The sequence below is a fragment of the Salmo salar genome, chromosome 08 (genome assembly GCF_965601325.2).
Source record: "Salmo salar chromosome 08, fSalSal1, whole genome shotgun sequence".
NCBI lineage: Eukaryota > Metazoa > Chordata > Actinopteri > Salmoniformes > Salmonidae > Salmo > Salmo salar.
Genome location: NC_138298.1, coordinates 39,417,501 through 39,435,000, shown reverse-complemented (window position 1 = coordinate 39,435,000; position 17,500 = coordinate 39,417,501). Strand labels below are relative to the sequence as shown.

General features: G+C 48.8%; 1 protein-coding gene across 4 annotated transcripts in view; it reads left to right on the top strand.

Moving 5' to 3' along the window:
* Positions 1 to 17,500, top strand: part of LOC123744251 (sodium-dependent phosphate transport protein 2B) — a 50,716-nt gene that overhangs the window by 30,003 nt on the left and 3,213 nt on the right. For all 4 annotated transcript variants that reach the window (XM_082978671.1, XM_045723081.2, XM_045723080.2 and 1 more), the window contains 5 exons: positions 516 to 636; positions 1,217 to 1,384; positions 13,184 to 13,300; positions 13,636 to 13,760; positions 13,841 to 14,041. In XM_082978671.1, the coding sequence (XP_082834797.1) occupies positions 516 to 636; positions 1,217 to 1,384; positions 13,184 to 13,300; positions 13,636 to 13,760; positions 13,841 to 14,041 (732 nt within the window). The remainder of the gene's footprint in view (positions 1 to 515; positions 637 to 1,216; positions 1,385 to 13,183; positions 13,301 to 13,635; positions 13,761 to 13,840; positions 14,042 to 17,500) is intronic.

The following is a 17,500-nucleotide window of genomic DNA, read 5'->3' as shown; positions in this document are numbered from 1 at the left end:
AGAACATGCTAACTACATACCAAACATACTCCAACAAGCTAACCAAACATGCTAACTACACAACAAACATACTCCAACAAGCTAACCAAACATGCTAACTACATACCAAACATACTGCAACAAGCTAACCAAACATGCTAACTACACAACAAACATACTCCAACAAGCTAACCAAACATGCTAACTACACACCAAACATACTGCAACAAGCTAACCAAACATGCTAACTACATACCAAACATACTGCAACAAGCTAACCAAACATGCTAACTACACAACAAACATACTCCAACAAGCTAACCAAACACGCTAACTTCACACCACCCATACTCCAACAAGCTAACCAAACACGCTAACTTCACACCACCCATACTCCAATATATTAACTACACACCAATGCATCAACATGTGTGTGTGTGTGTGTGTGTGTGTGTGTGTGTGTGTGTGTGTGTGTGTGTGTGTGTGTGTGTGTGTGTGTGTGTGTGTGTGTGTGTGTGTGTGTGTGTGTGTTCCAGACCCTGAGGAATGAGACGGTCCCTGGGCCAGAGAACTGCACCTCCCCAGCCCTCTGTTGGTGTTCCCCGGACCTCTGCTACACTCTACACAACATCTCAGAGACCTACAACATACAGACATGTGCGTACACAGTCAACAAACAGGAAACACTGTTCCCATGACAACTACCGTCTGTCTCAAATGACCCTATACCCTGAATAAGGCCAATGGGGCTCTGGTCTAAAGTAGTGCACTATATAGGGAATAGGGCTCTGGTCTAAAGTAGTGCACTATATAGGGAATAGGGCTCTGGTCTAAAGTAGTGCACTGTATAGGGAATAGGGCTCTGGTCACTGTGTGTGTAACCGATGTGAAATGGCTAGCTAGTTAGCGGTGGTGTGCGCTAATAGCGTTTCAATCGGTGACGTCACTCGCTCTGAGACCTTAAGTAGTTGTTCCCCTTCCGCTGCAAGGGCCGCGGCTTTTGTGGCGCGATGGGTAACGATGTTTCGTGGGTGACTGTTGTTGATGTGCGCAGAGGGTCCCTGGTTCGAGCCCAGGTTGGTGTGTGTGTGTGTGTGTGTGTGTGTGTGTGTGTGTGTGTGTGTGTGTGTGTGTGTGTGTGTGTGTGTGTGTGTGTGTGTGTGTGTGTGTGTGTGTTGTCCCTCCCCAGATAATGTGTGTTCTCCCTCCCCAGGTAATGTGTGTTGTCCCTCCCCAGGTAATCATATCTTTGTGAACGTGGACCTGTCTGACCTGACCATAGGTCTGATCCTGCTGGCTCTGTCTCTGCTGGTGCTGTGTTCCTGTCTCATCCTCATCGTCAAGCTGCTCAACTCCATGCTCAAGGGACAGGTGGCCGTAGTCATCAAGAAGATCCTCAACACAGGTGAGACAGAGGAACGAGGAAGAGAGGAACAATGGTGATGTGATGACGATGATGGTGATGATGATGATGATGGTGATGCTGGTGATGGTGGTGATGGTGGTGGTGATGATGGTGGTGATGATGGTGATGATGATGATGATGATGGTGGTGGTGATGATGGTGGTGGTGATGGTGGTGATGATGGTGGTGGTGGTGATGATGGTGGTGGTGATGGTGGTGATGTTGATGATGATGGTGGTGGTGGTGGTGGTGATGATGGTGGTGGTGATGGTTTTGATGATGGTGGTGATAGTGATGATGGTGATGATGATGGTGATGATGGTGGTGATGGTGATGATGATGGTGGTGGTGGTGATGATGGTGATGATGATGATGGTGGTGATGATGGTGGTGGTGGTGGTGGTGATGTGATGTGATGTCAGAGTGGTTAGAGGGACAATAGGGTAGTGACCGTTAGTACTAGGCCGGTAGTGAACTGATGGTGGTGATGGGGGATGTTCATGATGTGATGTCAGAGTGGTTAGAGGGACAATAGGGTAGTGACCGTTAGTACTAGGCCGGTAGTGAACTGATGGTGGTGATGGGGGATGTTCATGATGTGATGTCAGAGTGGTTAGAGGGACAATAGGGTAGTGACCGTTAGTACTAGGCCGGTAGTGAACTGATGGTGGTGATGGGGGATGTTCATGATGTGATGTCAGAGTGGTTAGAGGGACAATAGGGTAGTGACCGTTAGTACTAGGCCGGTAGTGAACTGATGGTGGTGATGGGGGATGTTCATGATGTGATGTCAGAGTGGTTAGAGGGACAATAGGGTAGTGACCGTTAGTACTAGGCCGGTAGTGAACTGATGGTGGTGGTGGGGGGATGTTCATGATGTGATGTCAGAGTGGTTAGAGGGACAATAGGGTAGTGACCGTTAGTACTAGGCCGGTAGTGAACTGATGGTGGTGATGGGGGATGTTCATGATGTGATGTCAGAGTGGTTAGAGGGACAATAGGGTAGTGACCGTTAGTACTAGGCCGGTAGTGAACTGATGGTGGTGATGGGGGATGTTCATGATGTGATGTCAGAGTGGTTAGAGGGACAATAGGGTAGTGACCGTTAGTACTAGGCCGGTAGTGAACTGATGGTGGTGATGGGGGATGTTCATGATGTGATGTCAGAGTGGTTAGAGGGACAATAGGGTAGTGACCGTTAGTACTAGGCCGGTAGTGAACTGATGGTGGTGGTGGGGGATGTTCATGATGTGATGTCAGAGTGGTTAGAGGGACAATAGGGTAGTGACCGTTAGTACTAGGCCGGTAGTGAACTGATGGTGGTGATGGGGGATGTTCATGATGTGATGTCAGAGTGGTTAGAGGGACAATAGGGTAGTGACCGTTAGTACTAGGCCGGTAGTGAACTGATGGTGGTGATGGGGGATGTTCATGATGTGATGTCAGAGTGGTTAGAGGGACAATAGGGTAGTGACCGTTAGTACTAGGCCGGTAGTGAACTGATGGTGGTGATGGGGGATGTTCATGATGTGATGTCAGAGTGGTTAGAGGGACAATAGGGTAGTGACCGTTAGTACTAGGCCGGTAGTGAACTGATGGTGGTGATGGGGGATGTTCATGATGTGATGTCAGAGTGGTTAGAGGGACAATAGGGTAGTGACCGTTAGTACTAGGCCGGTAGTGAACTGATGGTGGTGGTGGGGGATGTTCATGATGTGATGTCAGAGTGGTTAGAGGGACAATAGGGTAGTGACCGTTAGTACTAGGCCGGTAGTGAACTGATGGTGGTGATGGGGGATGTTCATGATGTGATGTCAGAGTGGTTAGAGGGACAATAGGGTAGTGACCGTTAGTACTAGGCCGGTAGTGAACTGATGGTGGTGATGGGGGATGTTCATGATGTGATGTCAGAGTGGTTAGAGGGACAATAGGGTAGTGACCGTTAGTACTAGGCCGGTAGTGAACTGATGGTGGTGATGGGGGATGTTCATGATGTGATGTCAGAGTGGTTAGAGGGACAATAGGGTAGTGACCGTTAGTACTAGGCCGGTAGTGAACTGATGGTGGTGATGGGGGATGTTCATGATGTGATGTCAGAGTGGTTAGAGGGACAATAGGGTAGTGACCGTTAGTACTAGGCCGGTAGTGAACTGATGGTGGTGATGGGGGATGTTCATGATGTGATGTCAGAGTGGTTAGAGGGACAATAGGGTAGTGACCGTTAGTACTAGGCCGGTAGTGAACTGATGGTGGTGATGGGGGATGTTCATGATGTGATGTCAGAGTGGTTAGAGGGACAATAGGGTAGTGACCGTTAGTACTAGGCCGGTAGTGAACTGATGGTGGTGATGGGGGATGTTCATGATGTGATGTCAGAGTGGTTAGAGGGACAATAGGGTAGTGACCGTTAGTACTAGGCCGGTAGTGAACTGATGGTGGTGATGGGGGATGTTCATGATGTGATGTCAGAGTGGTTAGAGGGACAATAGGGTAGTGACCGTTAGTACTAGGCCGGTAGTGAACTGATGGTGGTGATGGGGGATGTTCATGATGTGATGTCAGAGTGGTTAGAGGGACAATAGGGTAGTGACCGTTAGTACTAGGCCGGTAGTGAACTGATGGTGGTGGTGGGGGATGTTCATGATGTGATGTCAGAGTGGTTAGAGGGACAATAGGGTAGTGACCGTTAGTACTAGGCCGGTAGTGAACTGATGGTGGTGATGGGGGATGTTCATGATGTGATGTCAGAGTGGTTAGAGGGACAATAGGGTAGTGACCGTTAGTACTAGGCCGGTAGTGAACTGATGGTGGTGATGGGGGATGTTCATGATGTGATGTCAGAGTGGTTAGAGGGACAATAGGGTAGTGACCGTTAGTACTAGGCCGGTAGTGAACTGATGGTGGTGATGGGGGATGTTCATGATGTGATGTCAGAGTGGTTAGAGGGACAATAGGGTAGTGACCGTTAGTACTAGGCCGGTAGTGAACTGATGGTGGTGATGGGGGATGTTCATGATGTGATGTCAGAGTGGTTAGAGGGACAATAGGGTAGTGACCGTTAGTACTAGGCCGGTAGTGAACTGATGGTGGTGATGGGGGATGTTCATGATGTGATGTCAGAGTGGTTAGAGGGACAATAGGGTAGTGACCGTTAGTACTAGGCCGGTAGTGAACTGATGGTGGTGATGGGGGATGTTCATGATGTGATGTCAGAGTGGTTAGAGGGACAATAGGGTAGTGACCGTTAGTACTAGGCCGGTAGTGAACTGATGGTGGTGATGGGGGATGTTCATGATGTGATGTCAGAGTGGTTAGAGGGACAATAGGGTAGTGACCGTTAGTACTAGGCCGGTAGTGAACTGATGGTGGTGATGGGGGATGTTCATGATGTGATGTCAGAGTGGTTAGAGGGACAATAGGGTAGTGACCGTTAGTACTAGGCCGGTAGTGAACTGATGGTGGTGATGGGGGATGTTCATGATGTGATGTCAGAGTGGTTAGAGGGACAATAGGGTAGTGACCGTTAGTACTAGGCCGGTAGTGAACTGATGGTGGTGATGGGGGATGTTCATGATGTGATGTCAGAGTGGTTAGAGGGACAATAGGGTAGTGACCGTTAGTACTAGGCCGGTAGTGAACTGATGGTGGTGATGGGGGATGTTCATGATGCGATGTCAGAGTGGTTAGAGGGACAATAGGGTAGTGACCGTTAGTACTAGGCCGGTAGTGAACTGATGGTGGTGGTGGGGGATGTTCATGATGCGATGTCAGAGTGGTTAGAGGGACAATAGGGTAGTGACCGTTAGTACTAGGCCGGTAGTGAACTGATGGTGGTGGTGGGGGATGTTCATGATGCGATGTCAGAGTGGTTAGAGGGACAATAGGGTAGTGACCGTTAGTACTAGGCCGGTAGTGAACTGATGGTGGTGGTGGGGGATGTTCATGATGCGATGTCAGAGTGGTTAGAGGGACAATAGGGTAGTGACCGTTAGTACTAGGCCGGTAGTGAACTGATGGTGGTGATGGGGGATGTTCATGATGAGATGTCAGAGTGGTTGGAGGGACAATAGGGTAGTGACCGTTAGTACTAGGCCGGTAGTGAACTGATGGTGGTGATGGGGGATGTTCATGATGTGATGTCAGAGTGGTTGGAGGGACAATAGGGTAGTGACCGTTAGTACTAGGCCGGTAGTGAACTGATGGTGGTGATGGGGGATGTTCATGATGTGATGTCAGAGTGGTTAGAGGGACAATAGGGTAGTGACCGTTAGTACTAGGCCGGTAGTGAACTGATGGTGGTGATGGGGGATGTTCATGATGTGATGTCAGAGTGGTTAGAGGGACAATAGGGTAGTGACCGTTAGTACTAGGCCGGTAGTGAACTGATGGTGGTGATGGGGGATGTTCATGATGTGATGTCAGAGTGGTTAGAGGGACAATAGGGTAGTGACCGTTAGTACTAGGCCGGTAGTGAACTGATGGTGGTGATGGGGGATGTTCATGATGTGATGTCAGAGTGGTTAGAGGGACAATAGGGTAGTGACCGTTAGTACTAGGCCGGTAGTGAACTGATGGTGGTGATGGGGGATGTTCATGATGTGATGTCAGAGTGGTTAGAGGGACAATAGGGTAGTGACCGTTAGTACTAGGCCGGTAGTGAACTGATGGTGGTGATGGGGGATGTTCATGATGTGATGTCAGAGTGGTTAGAGGGACAATAGGGTAGTGACCGTTAGTACTAGGCCGGTAGTGAACTGATGGTGGTGATGGGGGATGTTCATGATGTGATGTCAGAGTGGTTAGAGGGACAATAGGGTAGTGACCGTTAGTACTAGGCCGGTAGTGAACTGATGGTGGTGATGGGGGATGTTCATGATGTGATGTCAGAGTGGTTAGAGGGACAATAGGGTAGTGACCGTTAGTACTAGGCCGGTAGTGAACTGATGGTGGTGATGGGGGATGTTCATGATGTGATGTCAGAGTGGTTAGAGGGACAATAGGGTAGTGACCATTAGTACTAGGCCGGTAGTGAACTGATGGTGGTGATGGGGGATGTTCATGATGTGATGTCAGAGTGGTTAGAGGGACAATAGGGTAGTGACCGTTAGTACTAGGCCGGTAGTGAACTGATGGTGGTGATGGGGGATGTTCATGATGTGATGTCAGAGTGGTTAGAGGGACAATAGGGTAGTGACCGTTAGTACTAGGCCGGTAGTGAACTGATGGTGGTGATGGGGGATGTTCATGATGTGATGTCAGAGTGGTTAGAGGGACAATAGGGTAGTGACCGTTAGTACTAGGCCGGTAGTGAACTGATGGTGGTGATGGGGGATGTTCATGATGCGATGTCAGAGTGGTTAGAGGGACAATAGGGTAGTGACCGTTAGTACTAGGCCGGTAGTGAACTGATGGTGGTGGTGGGGGATGTTCATGATGCGATGTCAGAGTGGTTAGAGGGACAATAGGGTAGTGACCGTTAGTACTAGGCCGGTAGTGAACTGATGGTGGTGGTGGGGGATGTTCATGATGCGATGTCAGAGTGGTTAGAGGGACAATAGGGTAGTGACCGTTAGTACTAGGCCGGTAGTGAACTGATGGTGGTGGTGGGGGATGTTCATGATGCGATGTCAGAGTGGTTAGAGGGACAATAGGGTAGTGACCGTTAGTACTAGGCCGGTAGTGAACTGATGGTGGTGATGGGGGATGTTCATGATGCGATGTCAGAGTGGTTGGAGGGACAATAGGGTAGTGACCGTTAGTACTAGGCCGGTAGTGAACTGATGGTGGTGATGGGGGATGTTGATGATGTGATGTCAGAGTGGTTGGAGGGACAATAGGGTAGTGACCGTTAGTACTAGGCCGGTAGTGAACTGATGGTGGTGATGGGGGATGTTCATGATGTGATGTCAGAGTGGTTAGAGGGACAATAGGGTAGTGACCGTTAGTACTAGGCCGGTAGTGAACTGATGGTGGTGATGGGGGATGTTCATGATGTGATGTCAGAGTGGTTAGAGGGACAATAGGGTAGTGACCGTTAGTACTAGGCCGGTAGTGAACTGATGGTGGTGATGGGGGATGTTCATGATGTGATGTCAGAGTGGTTAGAGGGACAATAGGGTAGTGACCGTTAGTACTAGGCCGGTAGTGAACTGATGGTGGTGATGGGGGATGTTCATGATGTGATGTCAGAGTGGTTAGAGGGACAATAGGGTAGTGACCGTTAGTACTAGGCCGGTAGTGAACTGATGGTGGTGATGGGGGATGTTCATGATGTGATGTCAGAGTGGTTAGAGGGACAATAGGGTAGTGACCGTTAGTACTAGGCCGGTAGTGAACTGATGGTGGTGATGGGGGATGTTCATGATGTGATGTCAGAGTGGTTAGAGGGACAATAGGGTAGTGACCGTTAGTACTAGGCCGGTAGTGAACTGATGGTGGTGATGGGGGATGTTCATGATGTGATGTCAGAGTGGTTAGAGGGACAATAGGGTAGTGACCGTTAGTACTAGGCCGGTAGTGAACTGATGGTGGTGATGGGGGATGTTCATGATGTGATGTCAGAGTGGTTAGAGGGACAATAGGGTAGTGACCGTTAGTACTAGGCCGGTAGTGAACTGATGGTGGTGATGGGGGATGTTCATGATGTGATGTCAGAGTGGTTAGAGGGACAATAGGGTAGTGACCGTTAGTACTAGGCCGGTAGTGAACTGATGGTGGTGATGGGGGATGTTCATGATGTGATGTCAGAGTGGTTAGAGGGACAATAGGGTAGTGACCGTTAGTACTAGGCCGGTAGTGAACTGATGGTGGTGATGGGGGATGTTCATGATGTGATGTCAGAGTGGTTAGAGGGACAATAGGGTAGTGACCGTTAGTACTAGGCCGGTAGTGAACTGATGGTGGTGATGGGGGATGTTCATGATGTGATGTCAGAGTGGTTAGAGGGACAATAGGGTAGTGACCGTTAGTACTATGCCGGTAGTGAACTGATGGTGGTGATGGGGGATGTTCATGATGTGATGTCAGAGTGGTTAGAGGGACAATAGGGTAGTGACCGTTAGTACTAGGCCGGTAGTGAACTGATGGTGGTGATGGGGGATGTTCATGATGTGATGTCAGAGTGGTTAGAGGGACAATAGGGTAGTGACCGTTAGTACTAGGCCGGTAGTGAACTGATGGTGGTGGTGGGGGATGTTCATGATGCGATGTCAGAGTGGTTAGAGGGACAATAGGGTAGTGACCGTTAGTACTAGGCCGGTAGTGAACTGATGGTGGTGGTGGGGGATGTTCATGATGCGATGTCAGAGTGGTTAGAGGGACAATAGGGTAGTGACCGTTAGTACTAGGCCGGTAGTGAACTGATGGTGGTGATGGGGGATGTTCATGATGCGATGTCAGAGTGGTTAGAGGGACAATAGGGTAGTGACCGTTAGTACTAGGCCGGTAGTGAACTGATGGTGGTGATGGGGGATGTTCATGATGCGATGTCAGAGTGGTTAGAGGGACAATAGGGTAGTGACCGTTAGTACTAGGCCGGTAGTGAACTGATGGTGGTGATGGGGGATGTTCATGATGTGATGTCAGAGTGGTTAGAGGGACAATAGGGTAGTGACCGTTAGTACTAGGCCGGTAGTGAACTGATGGTGGTGATGGGGGATGTTCATGATGTGATGTCAGAGTGGTTAGAGGGACAATAGGGTAGTGACCGTTAGTACTAGGCCGGTAGTGAACTGATGGTGGTGATGGGGGATGTTCATGATGTGATGTCAGAGTGGTTAGAGGGACAATAGGGTAGTGACCGTTAGTACTAGGCCGGTAGTGAACTGATGGTGGTGATGGGGGATGTTCATGATGTGATGTCAGAGTGGTTAGAGGGACAATAGGGTAGTGACCGTTAGTACTAGGCCGGTAGTGAACTGATGGTGGTGATGGGGGATGTTCATGATGTGATGTCAGAGTGGTTAGAGGGACAATAGGGTAGTGACCGTTAGTACTAGGCCGGTAGTGAACTGATGGTGGTGATGGGGGATGTTCATGATGTGATGTCAGAGTGGTTAGAGGGACAATAGGGTAGTGACCGTTAGTACTAGGCCGGTAGTGAACTGATGGTGGTGATGGGGGATGTTCATGATGTGATGTCAGAGTGGTTAGAGGGACAATAGGGTAGTGACCGTTAGTACTAGGCCGGTAGTGAACTGATGGTGGTGATGGGGGATGTTCATGATGTGATGTCAGAGTGGTTAGAGGGACAATAGGGTAGTGACCGTTAGTACTAGGCCGGTAGTGAACTGATGGTGGTGATGGGGGATGTTCATGATGTGATGTCAGAGTGGTTAGAGGGACAATAGGGTAGTGACCGTTAGTACTAGGCCGGTAGTGAACTGATGGTGGTGATGGGGGATGTTCATGATGTGATGTCAGAGTGGTTAGAGGGACAATAGGGTAGTGACCGTTAGTACTAGGCCGGTAGTGAACTGATGGTGGTGATGGGGGATGTTCATGATGTGATGTCAGAGTGGTTAGAGGGACAATAGGGTAGTGACCGTTAGTACTAGGCCGGTAGTGAACTGATGGTGGTGATGGGGGATGTTCATGATGTGATGTCAGAGTGGTTAGAGGGACAATAGGGTAGTGACCGTTAGAACTAGGCCGGTAGTGAACTGATGGTGGTGATGGGGGATGTTCATGATGTGATGTCAGAGTGGTTAGAGGGACAATAGGGTAGTGACCGTTAGTACTAGGCCGGTAGTGAACTGATGGTGGTGATGGGGGATGTTCATGATGTGATGTCAGAGTGGTTAGAGGGACAATAGGGTAGTGACCGTTAGTACTAGGCCGGTAGTGAACTGATGGTGGTGATGGGGGATGTTCATGATGTGATGTCAGAGTGGTTAGAGGGACAATAGGGTAGTGACCGTTAGTACTAGGCCGGTAGTGAACTGATGGTGGTGATGGGGGATGTTCATGATGTGATGTCAGAGTGGTTAGAGGGACAATAGGGTAGTGACCGTTAGTACTAGGCCGGTAGTGAACTGATGGTGGTGATGGGGGATGTTCATGATGTGATGTCAGAGTGGTTAGAGGGACAATAGGGTAGTGACCGTTAGTACTAGGCCGGTAGTGAACTGATGGTGGTGGTGGGGGATGTTCATGATGTGATGTCAGAGTGGTTAGAGGGACAATAGGGTAGTGACCGTTAGTACTAGGCCGGTAGTGAACTGATGGTGGTGATGGGGGATGTTCATGATGTGATGTCAGAGTGGTTAGAGGGACAATAGGGTAGTGACCGTTAGTACTAGGCCGGTAGTGAACTGATGGTGGTGATGGGGGATGTTCATGATGTGATGTCAGAGTGGTTAGAGGGACAATAGGGTAGTGACCGTTAGTACTAGGCCGGTAGTGAACTGATGGTGGTGATGGGGGATGTTCATGATGTGATGTCAGAGTGGTTAGAGGGACAATAGGGTAGTGACCGTTAGTACTAGGCCGGTAGTGAACTGATGGTGGTGGTGGGGGATGTTCATGATGTGATGTCAGAGTGGTTAGAGGGACAATAGGGTAGTGACCGTTAGTACTAGGCCGGTAGTGAACTGATGGTGGTGATGGGGGATGTTCATGATGTGATGTCAGAGTGGTTAGAGGGACAATAGGGTAGTGACCGTTAGTACTAGGCCGGTAGTGAACTGATGGTGGTGATGGGGGATGTTCATGATGTGATGTCAGAGTGGTTAGAGGGACAATAGGGTAGTGACCGTTAGTACTAGGCCGGTAGTGAACTGATGGTGGTGATGGGGGATGTTCATGATGTGATGTCAGAGTGGTTAGAGGGACAATAGGGTAGTGACCGTTAGTACTAGGCCGGTAGTGAACTGATGGTGGTGATGGGGGATGTTCATGATGTGATGTCAGAGTGGTTAGAGGGACAATAGGGTAGTGACCGTTAGTACTAGGCCGGTAGTGAACTGATGGTGGTGATGGGGGATGTTCATGATGTGATGTCAGAGTGGTTAGAGGGACAATAGGGTAGTGACCGTTAGTACTAGGCCGGTAGTGAACTGATGGTGGTGATGGGGGATGTTCATGATGTGATGTCAGAGTGGTTAGAGGGACAATAGGGTAGTGACCGTTAGTACTAGGCCGGTAGTGAACTGATGGTGGTGATGGGGGATGTTCATGATGTGATGTCAGAGTGGTTAGAGGGACAATAGGGTAGTGACCGTTAGTACTAGGCCGGTAGTGAACTGATGGTGGTGATGGGGGATGTTCATGATGTGATGTCAGAGTGGTTAGAGGGACAATAGGGTAGTGACCGTTAGTACTAGGCCGGTAGTGAACTGATGGTGGTGATGGGGGATGTTCATGATGTGATGTCAGAGTGGTTAGAGGGACAATAGGGTAGTGACCGTTAGTACTAGGCCGGTAGTGAACTGATGGTGGTGATGGGGGATGTTCATGATGTGATGTCAGAGTGGTTAGAGGGACAATAGGGTAGTGACCGTTAGTACTAGGCCGGTAGTGAACTGATGGTGGTGATGGGGGATGTTCATGATGTGATGTCAGAGTGGTTAGAGGGACAATAGGGTAGTGACCGTTAGTACTAGGCCGGTAGTGAACTGATGGTGGTGATGGGGGATGTTCATGATGTGATGTCAGAGTGGTTAGAGGGACAATAGGGTAGTGACCGTTAGAACTAGGCCGGTAGTGAACTGATGGTGGTGATGGGGGATGTTCATGATGTGATGTCAGAGTGGTTAGAGGGACAATAGGGTAGTGACCGTTAGTACTAGGCCGGTAGTGAACTGATGGTGGTGATGGGGGATGTTCATGATGTGATGTCAGAGTGGTTAGAGGGACAATAGGGTAGTGACCGTTAGTACTAGGCCGGTAGTGAACTGATGGTGGTGATGGGGGATGTTCATGATGTGATGTCAGAGTGGTTAGAGGGACAATAGGGTAGTGACCGTTAGTACTAGGCCGGTAGTGAACTGATGGTGGTGATGGGGGATGTTCATGATGTGATGTCAGAGTGGTTAGAGGGACAATAGGGTAGTGACCGTTAGTACTAGGCCGGTAGTGAACTGATGGTGGTGATGGGGGATGTTCATGATGTGATGTCAGAGTGGTTAGAGGGACAATAGGGTAGTGACCGTTAGTACTAGGCCGGTAGTGAACTGATGGTGGTGATGGGGGATGTTCATGATGTGATGTCAGAGTGGTTAGAGGGACAATAGGGTAGTGACCGTTAGTACTAGGCCGGTAGTGAACTGATGGTCGTTACCAACCAACACACACAGACAAGAGATTACCATGACTCAACGGTCATGTGGAAATTTACTGAAGTCATAACTCATTACTGCCAGTTTGACTCTAATACAGTCACTGGAACAGCCCTATGAGACTGATTGTTGTTGTTGTGGTTGCTGTCAGCCAAGCTCACTTCAGATGAGATAGTAGCCTGGACCTCCTCTGACTAACTTGTTGTTATGTTGCTAATACTTATCCAATGTTGTTATGGTGATAATACCTATTCAATCAATCCTAAAGTAGAGCCACAGAAATAGAATCAACAACTCAACCTTTACTTTGACATTGGCTGGGAATATCCATTCTAGTGATTCTATGTCTATGAGTAGATAGCCTAATTGCGCAGGAATCTGTCCAGAAGGCATATTTTACTTTTTATTTAACCAGGAAAATCCTTGAGGTTAGAAACCACATTTGCACCAGGACAGACAGTATGGACAGACCATCACGCTCCCAAGGATATAGAAATCAATGTTTGTGTTTGTGTTTGTGTAGATTTCCCGTTCCCCTTTGGCTGGGTGACAGGTTATATCGCCATGCTGGTCGGAGCTGGAATGACCTTCATTGTCCAGAGTAGTTCTGTATTCACCGCCGCTATCAATCCACTCATTGGTAAGTCTCCTCTGCTCTCCCCTTGACCTCTCCTATGCCCTCCTCTGTTCTCCTATCCTCCTCTCCTCCCTCTGGTTGCCTCTCCTCTCCTATCCTATCCTATCCTATCCTATCCTATCCTCCCCTCCCTATGGTTGAGTCTCCCCTCCTCCCCTTTCCCCTCCCTTCTGACCTCCCCTTCTCTTCTCCTCCCCTCTCCTCCCCTCTCCCATCCCTTCTCACCCTCCTCTCCTCTCCTCTCCCCTCCTCTCCTCTCCCCTCCCCTCCATGGTAAATGGAACTACAGGTTATGTCATGTTTATGTGTATGGTACTAAGTGTTCCCCTCGTGTGTAGGTATTGGTGTGATCAGCATCGAGAGGGCGTACCCTCTGTCGCTAGGGGCCAACATCGGCACGACGACCACGGCTATACTGGCAGCCATGGCAGCACCTGGAAACACTCTGGCCAACGCTCTACAGGTCACACACGCACACGCACACGCACACGCACACACACACACACACCCTACCACACACTCATCCCTCCCTCCCTTCCCCAGATCGCTCTGATCCACTTCGTGTTCAACGTGTCTGGTATCATCTTGTGGTATCCAATCCCCTTTACCCGTATCCCCATCCGATTGGCTAAGGCCCTGGGTAACATCACGGCAGACTATCGCTGGTTCGCCGGCGTCTACATAATTTCCTGCTTCTTCCTCCTGCCCCTCTTCGTCTTCGGCCTATCGATGGCCGGCTGGAAGGTGAGTGATTTGTTGATTGGTGGATGGATGGATGGATGGGTGGTTGGGCGGATGGATTGATGGAGGGATGGTTGGGAAGGTTGATTGTTTGACTGAGTGACTGTGTTAGGTGCCTCCTAAGAAGAGGTAGGAGTCAGGAGCAGGAGAGCAAGGAATTTCCAGTAGCACAGTCGTCTATTGAACGTCCCAAAACACGACAACAACAGGTGGGGAAACACACCCAACGAAGTCGCCACACAGGGAAATAAACCTACCACACGGAGGAGAAACCTCTACTCCTAAATACACTACAAACAGTACAACACCACCGCGAGGAGAAACCTCTACTCCTAAATACACTACAAACAGTACAGCACCACCGCGAGGAGAAACCTCTACTCCTAAATACACTACAAACAGTACAGCACCACCGCGAGGAGAAACCTCTACTCCTAAATACACTACAAACAGTACAGCACCACCGCGAGGAGAAACCTCTACTCCTAAATACACTACAAACAGTACAGCACCACCGCGAGGAGAAACCTCTACTCCTAAATACACTACAAACAGTACAGCACCACCGCGAGGAGAAACCTCTACTCCTAAATACACTACAAACAGTACAGCACCACCGCGAGGAGAAACCTCTACTCCTAAATACACTACAAACAGTACAGCACCACCGCGAGGAGAAACCTCTACTCCTAAATACACTACAAACAGTACAGCACCACCGCGAGGAGAAACCTCTACTCCTAAATACACTACAAACAGTACAGCACCACCGCGAGGAGAAACCTCTACTCCTAAATACACTACAAACAGTACAGCACCACCGCGAGGAGAAACCTCTACTCCTAAATACACTACAAACAGTACAGCACCACCGCGAGGAGAAACCTCTACTCCTAAATACACTACAAACAGTACAGCACCACCGCGAGGAGAAACCTCTACTCCTAAATACACTTCAAACAGTACAACACCACCGCGAGGAGAAACCTCTACTCCTAAATACACTACAAACAGTACAACACCACCGCGAGGAGAAACCTCTACTCCTAAATACACTACAAACAGTACAACACCACCGCGAGGAGAAACCTCTACTCCTAAATACACTACAAACAGTACAACACCACCGCGAGGAGAAACCTCTACTCCTAAATACACTACAAACAGTACAACACCACCGCGAGGAGAAACCTCTACTCCTAAATACACTACAAACAGTACAACACCACCGCGAGGAGAAACCTCTACTCCTAAATACACTACAAACAGTACAACACCACCGCGAGGAGAAACCTCTACTCCTAAATACACTACAAACAGTACAACACCACCGCGAGGAGAAACCTCTACTCCTAAATACACTACAAACAGTACAACACCACCGCGAGGAGAAACCTCTACTCCTAAATACACTACAAACAGTACAGCACAGCAACAACAGCAAACAATCCCCCACAAACACACACCCCTAGCACAGCAACAACAGTAATAATCCCCCACAAACACACACCCCTAGCACAGCAACAACAGTAATAATCCCCCACAAACACACACCCCTAGCACAGCAACAACAGCAAACAATCCCCCACAAACACACACCCCTAGCACAGCAACAACAGTAATAATCCCCCACAAACACACACCCCTAGCACAGCAACAACAGTAATAATCCCCCACAAACACACACCCCTAGCACAGCAACAACAGCAAACAATCCCCCACAAAGAATAGCAGGCAGCGGAGGTTAATAAACCCACCGAAATAAACTAATAGGACACAGGTGTAAACAAAACAGACAGACACAAACGAAAAGGAAAAATGGATCGGTGGCAGCTAGTAGGCCGGCGACGACGATCGCCGAGCACCGCCCGAACAGGGAGAGGAGTCAACTTCGGTGGAAGTCGTGACAGATTGATAGTCAATGAGTGAGTGGTTGATTGATTTTCTAAATGTATTTTTATTTCACCTTTATTTAACTCGGCAAGTCAGTTGACAGCCAAAAGGCGAAAGGCCTCCTGTGAGGAGGGGGGCTGGGATTAAAAATAAAACATTTAAAATATAGGACAAAACACACATCGCAACAAGAGAGAAACCACAACACTACATAAAGAAGGACCTAAGACAACAACATGGCAAGGCAGCAACACATGTTTTATTTTATTTTATTTATTTCACCTTTATTTAACCAAGTAGGCTAGTTGAGAACAAGTTCTCATTTACAACTGTGACCTGGCCAAGATAAAGCAAAGCAGTGCGACACAAACAACAACACAGAGTTACACATGGAATAAACAAGCATACAGTCAATAATACAGTAGAAGAAAAAAAAAGTCTATATATAGTGTGTGTAAATGGCATGAGGAGGTAAGGCAATAAATAGGCCATAGTAGCAACTAATTACAATTTAGCAAATTAACACTGGAGTGATAGAAATACAGATGATGATGTGCAAGTAGAAATACTGGTGTGAAAAAGAGCAGAAAAGTAAATAAAAACAATATGGGGATGAGGTAGGTAGATTGGATGGGCTATTTACAGATGGGCTATGTACAGCTGCAGCGATCGGTTAGCTGCTCGGATAGCTGATGTTTGAAGTTAGTGAGGGAAATATAAGTCTCCAGCTTCAGCGATTTTTGCAATTCGTTCCAGTCATTGGCAGCAGAGAACTGGAAGGAAAGGCAGCCAAAGGAGGTGTTGGCTTTGGGGATGACCAGTGAGATATACCTGCTGGAGCGCGTGCCTCGGGTGGGTGTTGTTATCGTGACCAGTGAGCTTAGATAAGGTGGGGCTTTACCTAGCAAAGACTTATAGATGACCTGGAGCCAGTGGGTCTGGCGACGAATATGTAGCGAGGGCCAGCCGATTAGAGCATACAGGTCGCAGTGGTGGGTGGTATATGGGGCTTTGGTGACAAAACGGATGGCACTGTGATAGACTGCATCCAGTTTGCTGAGTAGAGTGTTGGAGGCTATTTTGTAAATGACATCGCCGAAGTCGAGGATCGGTAGGATAGTCAGTCTTACTAGGGTATGTTTGGCGGCGTGAGTGAAGGATGCTTTGTTGCGGAATAGAAAGCCGATTCTAGATTTAATTTTGGATTGGAGATGTTTAATATGAGTCTGAAAGGTGAGTTTACAGTCTAACCAGACACCTAGGTATTTGTAGTTGTCCACATATTCTAAGTCAGAACCGTCCAGAGTAGTGATGGTGGACGGGCGGGCGGGTGTAGGCAGCGATCAGTTGAAGAGCATGCATTTAGTTTTACTAGAGTTTAGGGCCAGATGGGCCAGATGTATACAGAATGGCGTTGTCTGCGTAGAGGTGGATCAGGGAATCACCCGCAGCAAGAGCGACATCATTGATATCTACAGAGAAAACAGTCGGCCCGAGAATTGAACCCTGTGGCACCCCCATAGAGACTGCCAGAGGTCCAGACAACATGCCCTCCGATTTGACACACTG